The sequence below is a fragment of the Eubalaena glacialis genome, chromosome 1 (genome assembly GCF_028564815.1).
Source record: "Eubalaena glacialis isolate mEubGla1 chromosome 1, mEubGla1.1.hap2.+ XY, whole genome shotgun sequence".
Lineage (NCBI taxonomy): Eukaryota > Metazoa > Chordata > Mammalia > Artiodactyla > Balaenidae > Eubalaena > Eubalaena glacialis.
Genome location: NC_083716.1, coordinates 105,178,366 through 105,186,847, shown reverse-complemented (window position 1 = coordinate 105,186,847; position 8,482 = coordinate 105,178,366). Strand labels below are relative to the sequence as shown.

Genomic DNA, 8,482 nt, shown 5'->3' with positions numbered 1-8,482 from the left:
TCGTGGTGGTGGTAGGAGTAGCAATTTCTGTGGTAGAAGTAGCAGCGCTGGTGGTGGTGGTAGGAGTTGCATGGTCTGTGGTAGATGTAGGAGCCACTGTGGTGGTGGTAGTAGTAGTTTTTGGGTTAGAAATAAGAGCGCTCATGGTGGTGGTAGGAATACTACTGTCTGTGGTAGAAGTAGGAGCGCTAGTGGTGGTGGTAGGTGTTGACCGTCTGTTGTAGTAGTAGGAATGCTTGTGGTGGTGGTAGGAGTAGTAGTGTCTTTGGTAGAAGTAGTAGCGCTCGTGTTGGTGGTAGGAGTAGTATTTTCTGTGGCAGAATTAGGAGCGCTCGTGGTGGTGGTAGAAGTAATTGTTTCTCTGGTAGAAATAGAAATGCTCCTGGTGGTGGTAGGAGTACCAGGGTCTGTGGTAAAAGTAGTTGCGTTCGTGTTGGTGGTAGGTGTAGTAGTGTCTGTGGTAGAAGTAGGAGCGCTCATGGTGCTGGTTGTAGTAGGAATATCTGTGGTAGAAGTAGGAGCACTCGTGGTGGTTGTAGGAGTAATACTGTTTGTGGTAGAATTAGGAGCACTCATGGTGGTGGTAGGAGTAGTAGTGTCTGTGGTAGAAGTAGGAGCGCTCATGGTGCTGGTTGTAGTAGGAATATCTGTGGTAGAAGTAGGAGCGCTCATGTTTGTGGTAGGAGTAGTAGTGTCTGTGGTAGAAGTAGGAGCGCTCTTGGTAGTGGTAGGTGTAGCCGGGTCTGTGTTACAAGTAGGTGTTCTCGTGGTCATGGTAGGAATAGTGGTGTCTGTGGTAGAAGTAGTGGTGCTCCTGTTGGTGGTACGAGTAGAAATGTCTGTGGTAGAAGTAAGAGCGATCGTGGTAGTGGTAGGAGTAGTAGTTTCTGTGGTAGAGGTAGGAGTGTTCATGGTGGTGGTAGGAGTACTAGTGTGTATGGTAGATGTAGGAGCGCTCGTGATGGAGGTGGGTGTAGTAGTTTCTGTCGTTGAAGTAGGAGCACTCGTGGTGGTGGTAGGTGTTGGAGGGTCGGTGGTAGAAGTAGGTGATCTCGAGGTGGTGGTAGCATTAGCAGGGTCTGTGTTAGAATCAGTTTCGCTCTTGGGGGTGGTAGGTGTAGTAGTTTCTGTGGTAGAAGTAGGAGCACTCGTGGTGGTGGTAGGAGTAGTTGTTACTGTGGTAGAAATAGGAGCACTCGGGTTGGTGGTACGAGTAGCAGGGTCTGTGGTTGAAGTAGTTGCATTCGTAGTGCTAGTAGGTGTAGCAGGTTCTGTGGTAGAAGTAGGAGCACTCGTGGTGTTGGTAAGAGTTGCACAGTCTGTGGTAGAATTTGGAGCCCCGTTGGTGGTGGTAGTAGTAGTTTCTGGTATAGAAGTAGGACTGCTCGTGGTGGTGGTAGGAGTAGTAGTTTCTGTGGTAGAAGTAGGAGCGCTCGTGGTGGTGGTCGGTTTAGTAGTGTCTGTGGTAGAAGTAAGAGCACTTGTGGTGGTGGTAGGAGTTGCACGGACTGTGGTAGATGTAGGAGCACTCGTGGTGGTGGTGGGAATAGGATTATCTGTGGTAGAAGTCAGAGCGCTCCTGGTGGCAGTAGGAGTAACAGGGTCTCTGGTACATGTAGGTGCTCTCGTGGTGGTGGTAGGTGTAGTAGTGTCTGTGATAGAAGTAGTGGCACTTGTGGTGCTGGTAGCAGTTGTAGTGTCTGTGGTAGAAGCAGGAGCTCTCGTGGTGGTGTTAGGAGTAGTAGTGTTTGTGGTAGAAGGAGTTGCACTTGTGGTGGGGGTAGGAGTAGTTGTGTCTGTGGTAGAAGTAGGAGTGCTCGTGGTGGTGGTAGGAGCACAAGTTTCTGTGGTAGAAGTACTTTCACTCGTGGTGGTGGTAGGAGTACTATTGTCTGTGGTAGAAGTAGGAGCGCTCGTGGTATTGGTAGTTGTAATAGTTTCTGTGTTAGAAGTAGTTGTGCTCGTAGTAATAGTAGTTGTACTAGTGTCTGTGGTAGAAGTAGTGGCGCTCTTGGTGCTGGTAGGAGTAGCAGGTTCTGTGGTAGAAGTAGGAGTGCTCGTTGTGGTGGTATGAGTAGTAGTGTCCTTGGTAGAAATATTTGCAGTAGTGGTGTCTGTCGTAAAAGTAGGAGCACTCGTAGTGGTGGTAGTAGTACTACTGTCTGTGGTAGAAGAACGAACACACGTGGTGTTGTAGGAATACTAGTGTCTGAGGTAGAAGGAGGTGCGCTCATGGTGTTGGTAGGAATAGTAGTGTCTGTGGTAGAAGTAGTCGCACTCTTGGTGGCGGTAGGAGTAGTAATGTCTGTGGTAGAAGGATAAGCGCTCGTGTTGGTGGCAAGAGTAGTAGTTTCTGTGGTAGAAGTACTTGCGCACGTGGTGGTGGTAGTAGTTGCATGGTCTGTGGTAGATGTAGGAAGGCCCGTGGTGGTGATAGCATTAGTAGTGTCTGTGGGAGAAGAAGTTGCGCTGGTGGTTGTGTTAGAAATAGCAGGGTCTGTGGTAGAAGTATGAGTGCTCGTCGTGGTGGTAGGAATAGTAGTGTTTGTGGTGGAATAAAGAGCGCTAGTGGTGGTGGTAGTAGCTGCATGGTCTGTGGTAGAAGGAGGAGGGCTTCTGGTGGTGATAGGAGTTGTAGTGTCTGTGGTAGAAGTAGTTGTGCTCGTGGTTGTGGTAGGAGTAGTACTGTCTGTGGTAGAAGTAGTTGCACTCATGGTGGAGGTAGGACTAGTAGTGTCTGTCATAGAAGTAGGAGCGCTTGTAGTGGTGGTAGTACCAGTAGCGTCTGCGGTAGAAGAAGTTGCAATCGTGGTGGTGGTAGGAGTAGTAGTTTCTGTGGTAGAAATAGGAGCACCTCTGGTGGTGGTAGGAGTAGTAATTTCTGTGGTAGAATTAGGAGCGCTCCTGGTGGTGGTAGGAGTAGCAGGGTCTTTGTAGTGTCTGTGGTAGAAGTAGTTGCATTCTTGGTGGGGGTAGGAGTAGTAATGTCTGCGAAAGAATTAGGAGCACTCAAGGTGGTGGAAGGAGTAGTAGATACTGTGGTAGAAGTACTTGCGCACGTGGAGGTGGTAGGAGTACTAGTGTCTGTTGTAGAAGTAGATGCACTCGTGGTGGGGGTAGGAGTAGTAGTGTCTGTGGTAGATGTAGGAGCGCTCTGGGTGGTGGTGGGAATAGGAATATCTGTGGTAGAAGTAGGAGTGCTCATGTTGTTGGTAGGCATAGTAATGTCTGTGGTAGAAGTAGGAGTGCTCGTGATAGTGGTAGGTGTAGCCAGGTCTGTGGTACAAGTAGGTGTTCTCGTGGTAGTGGTAGGAATAGTAGTGTCTGTGGTAGAAGTAAGAGTGCTCATGGTGGTGGTAGGAGTAGTAGTTTCTGTGTTAGACGTAGGAGTGTTCATGGTGGTGGTAGGAGTACTAGTGTCTGTGGTAAAAGTAGGTGTTCTCGAGGTGGTGGCAGGAATAGCAGGGTCTAAGTTAGAAACAGTTTTGCTCGTGGTGGTGGTAGGTGTAGTAGTTTCTGTGGTAGAAGTAGGAGCACTCGTGGTGGTGGTAGGAGTAGTTGTTACTGTGGTAGAAATAGGATCACTTGGGGTGGTGGTACGAGTAGCAGGTTCTGTGATATAAGTTGTTGCGTTCGTATTGGTGGTAGGAGTGGCAGGTTCTGTGGTAGAAGTAGGAACGCTCGTGGTGTTGGAAGGAGTTGCACAGTCTGTGGTAGAATTTGGAGCCCCGTTGGTGGTGGTAGTAGTAGTTTCTGGTGTAGAAGTAGGACTGCTCATGGTGGTGGTAGGAGTAGTAGTTTCTGTGGTAGAAGTAGGAGCGCTCATGGTGGTGGTCGTTTTAGTAGTGCCTGTGGTAGAAGTAGGAGCGCTTGTGGTGGTGGTAGGTGTTGCACGGACTGTGGTATAAGTAGGAGGGCTCATGGTGGTGGTAGGAGTAGTAGTTTCTGTGGTAGAAGTAGGAGCGCTCGTGGTGGTGGTAGGACTAGAAGGGCCTGTGGTAGAAATTCGTGATCTCGTGGTGGTGGTAGGAGTAGCAAGGTCTGTGGTAGAAGTAGCAGCACTCGTGGTGGTGGTAGGAGAAGTAGGTTTCTTGGTAGAAGTAGGAGCGCTCTTGGTGGTGGTAGTACTAGTTTCTGTGTTAGAAGTAGGAGCGATCGTGGTGGTGGTAGGAGTAGTAGTTTCTCTGGTAGAAGTACGAGAGCTCATGGTGGTGGTAGGATTAATACTCTCTGTGGTAGAAGTAGGAGAGCTTGTGGTGGTGGTGGGAGTAGGTGTATCTGTGTTAGAAGTAGGAGCAGTCGTGGTGGTGGTAGGTGTAGTATTGTCTGTGGTAGAAGTAGTTGTGCTTGTGGTGTTGGTAGGAGTTGCACGGTCTGTGGTATAAGTAGGAGCGTTCGTGGTGGTGGTAGGAGTAGTAATATCTATGGCAGAAGTAGGAGCGCTCGTGATGGTGGTTGGTGTAGTATTGTCTGTGGTAGAAGTAGTTGCGCTCATGGTGGTGGTAGGAGTTGTAAAGTCTGTGGTAGAAGAAGGAGCACTCATGGTGGTGGTAGGAGTAGTAGTTCCTGTGGTAGAAGTAGGAGCGCTTGTGGTGGTGGTAGGAGAAGAGGGCCTGTAGTAGATGTAGATGTTTTCGTAGTGGTGGTAGTAGTAGTTTTTAGGGTAGAAGTAGGTGCGCTCGTGGTGGTAGTAGGAGTAGCAGTGTCTGTGTTAGAAGTAGTTTCGCTCATGGTTGTGGTAGGCGTATCAGATTCTATGGTAGAAGTAGGAGCATTTGTGGTGGTGGTAAGAGTAATAGTGTCTGTGGTAGAAGTAGGAGCGCTCTTGGTGGTGGTAGTTGTAGTTTCTGTGGTAGAAAAAGGAGCGCTCGTGGTGATGGTAGGAGTAGTAGTATCTGTTGTAGAAGTAGGAGCGCTCATCGTGGTGGTAGGAGTATTAGAGTCTGTGTTAGAAGTAGGAGTGCTGTGTGATGGTAGGAGTAGTAATGTCTGTGGTAGAAGCTGTTGACCTCGTGGTGGTTGTAGGAGTAGTAGTTTCTGTGGTAGAATTAGGAGCGCTTGTGGTGGTGGTAGGTGTAGCAGGGTCTGTGGTAGAAGTAGTTGCATTCATTGTGGTGGTAGGAGTAGCAGGTTCTGTGGTAGAAGTAGGAGCACTTGTGATGGTGGTAGGAGTTGCACGGTTCATGGTAAAAGTAGGAGCCCCCAATTTGGTGGTAGTAGTAGTTTCTGGGGTAGAAGTAGGAGTGCTCGTGGTGGTGGTAGGAGTAGTAGTGTCTCTAGTAGAAATAGGAGCGCTTGTGGTGGTGGTAGGAGTAGTACTGTCTGTGGTCGAAGTAGTGGCCCTCATGGTGGTGGTAGTATTAGTAGTGTCTGTGGTAGAAATAGGAGCACTCGTGGTGGTGGTAGGAGTAGTAGTTTCTGTGGTAGAAGTACTTGCGCTCGTGGTGGAGGTAGGAGTACTATTGTCTGTGGTAGAAGTAGGAGCACTTGTGGTGGTAGTAGGAATAATACTGTCTGTGGTAGAAGTAGGAAAGCTAGTGGTGGTGGTAGGTGTTGCACGGTCTGTGGTAGAAATAGGAGCGCTCGTGTTGGTGGTAGGAGTAGTAGTGTCTGTGGTCGAAGTAGTTGCACTCGTGGTGGGGGTAAGATTAGTAGTGTCTGTTGTAGAAGTAGTTGCGCTCATCGTGGTGGTAGGAGTTGCACAATCTGTGTTAGAAGTAGGAGTGCTTGTGGTGGCGGAAGGAGTAGTAGAGTCTGTGGTAGAAGTAGGAGTGCTCATGGTGGTCGTAGGAGTAGTAGTTTCTGTGGTAGAAATAGGAGCACTATTGGTGGTGGTAGGAGTAGTAGTTTCTGTGGTACAAGTAGGAGCGCTCGTGATGGTGGTAGGAGTAGCAGGGCCTTACACTGTCCCTTAATAAGACCCTGAGACTACTCTTAACTCAGACACTGACACTGTCCTTTACTAAGGCCCTGACACTACAGCCCAGTCAGGAACTGACACTTTCCCTAACTAAGACCCTGACACTACTCCTAACTCAGGCACTGACACTATCCCTAATTAAGATCGTGATATTACTCCTAACTCAGGCACTGACACAGTCCCTAAGTAAGGACGTGACACTCCTCCTAAATCAGGCACTGACCCTCCCCTTAACTAAGGCCTTGACAATACTCTGTACACAGGCACTGAGACTGTCCCTAACTAAGGTCCTCACACTACTCCTAACTCAGGCTGTGACTTGGTCCCTAACGAAGGGACTAACACTATTTCTAACTCAGGAATTGACACTATACCTAACTAAGTCCTTGACACTACTCTTAATCAGGGCCTTATATTATCCCTAACTAAGGCCCTGACACTGCTCCCAACTCAGGCACTGACAGTTTCCCTAACTAAGACCCTGACACTACTCCTAATTCAAGCACTGACATTGTCCCTAATTAAGATCGAGACACTACTCCTAACACAGACACTGACACTCTCCCTAAGTAAGGACGTGACGCTCCTCCTAACTCAGGCACTGACACTGATCCTAACTAAGGCCCTCACACTACCCCTAACTCAGGCACTGACACTGATCCTCACTTAGGCCCTAAAACTACTCCTAACTCAAGCACTGACACTGATCCTAACTAAGGCCCTCACACTACTCCTAACTCAAGCACTGACACTGTCCCTAACCAAGGCCCTCACACTACTACTAACTCAGGCCGTAACACTACTCCTAACTAAGGCACTGACACTGAACCTAACTAAGGCCACTACGCTACTCCTAACTCAGGCACAGACATTGTCGTTAACTAAGGCCTTGTGACTCCTCCTCAATCAGACCCTGACACTGTCCCTAACTAAGGCCTTGACACTGCTCCCAACTCAGGCACTGACATTGTCCGCAATTAAGGTCGTGTCACTACTCTTAACTCAGACCCTGACACTGTCCCTAACTAAGGCCTTGACACTATGCTTAACACAGGTACTGACACTGCCCCTAACTAAGGCCCTGAGACTACACTTAACACAGGTACTGACACTGTCCCTAAATAAGGCCCTCACAATACTCCTAACTTAGGCCCTAACACTACTCCTAACTCAGGCACTGACACTGATCCTAACTAAGGCCATTACACTACTCCTACCTCAGTCACTGACACTGTCCCTAACTAAGTCCGTGACACTACTCCTACCTCAGGACCTTACACTGTCCCTAAATAAGACTGTGACACTACTTTTAACCCAGGCGCTGACACTCTCCCTAACTAAGGACTTGACACTATGCTTAAAAAAAGCACTGACACTGTCCCTAAATTAAGCCCTCACACTACTCCTAACTCAGACCCTAACACTACTCCTAACTCAGGCGCTGACACTGTGCCTAACTAAGGCCCCGACACTACTCCCAACACAGGCGCTGACACTGTCCCTAACAAACGCCATGACACTGCTCTCAAATCAGGAACTGACACATTCCGTAACTAAAACCCTGACACTACTCCTAAATCAGGCACTGACACTGTCCCTAATTAAGGTCGTGAGACTACTCCTAAACCAGGCACTGACACTGTCCATAACTAAGGCCCTGACACTACTCCTAACTCAAGCACTGACACTGATCCTAACTAAGGCCCTCACATTACTCCTAACACAGGCCCTAACACTACTCCTAACTCAGTCACTGACTCTGTCCCTAACTAAGTCCGTGACACTACTCCTAAATCAGGGCCTAACACTGTCCCTAACTAAGGCTCTGACAATACTCCTAACTCAGGCACTGACACTGTCCGTAACTAAGGCCGTGACACTACGACTAACTCAGGCACTGACACTCTCCCTAACTAAGGCTTTGACACTGTTCTTAACACAGGCACTGACACTGCCCTTAACTAAGGCCCTGACACTACGCTTATCTCAGGCACTGGCACTTTCCCTAAATAAGGCCCTCACACTACTCCTAACTCAGGCCGTAACACTACTCCTAACTAAGGCACTGACACTGAACCTAACTAAGGCCACTACACTACTCCTTACTCAGGCACAGACATTGTCGTTAACTAAGGCCTTGTGACTCCTCCTCACTCAGACCCTGACACTGTCCCTAACTAAGGCCTTGACACTGCTCCCAACTCAGGCACTGACACTGCCCAAAGTTAAGATCGTGACACTACGGCACTGACACTGTCCCTAAATAAGGCCGTGATATTCCTCCTCACTCAGGCACTGACACTGGCCCTAGCTAAGGCCATCACACTACTCCTAACTGAGGCCCTAACACTACTCCTAACTCAGTCACTGACTCAGTCCCTAAGTCCGTGACACTACTCCTAACTCAGGGCCTAACACTGTCCCTAACTAAGGTTCTGACACTACTCTTAACTCAGGCACTGACACTGTCTGTAACTAAGGCTCTGGCATTACTCCTAACTCACGTACTGACACTGTCCGTAACTAAGGCCGCGACACTACGCCTAACTCAGGCACTGACAC

The 8,482-nt window shown here is 48.8% G+C and overlaps 1 protein-coding gene across 1 annotated transcript; it reads right to left on the bottom strand.

Annotated features, from left to right (window-relative positions):
* Nucleotides 1–322: 322 nt before the first annotated feature.
* LOC133091354 (histidine-rich glycoprotein-like) lies at nucleotides 323–8,040 on the bottom strand. The gene is made up of 7 exons (XM_061190572.1): nucleotides 8,027–8,040; nucleotides 4,614–4,706; nucleotides 4,372–4,518; nucleotides 3,079–3,324; nucleotides 1,614–1,718; nucleotides 753–887; nucleotides 323–503 (listed from the first exon to the last, which is right to left on the bottom strand). The coding sequence occupies exons 1-7, from the start codon at nucleotides 8,038–8,040 to the stop codon at nucleotides 323–325; spliced, it is 921 nt and encodes a 306-aa protein (XP_061046555.1).
* Nucleotides 8,041–8,482: the final 442 nt, after the last annotated feature.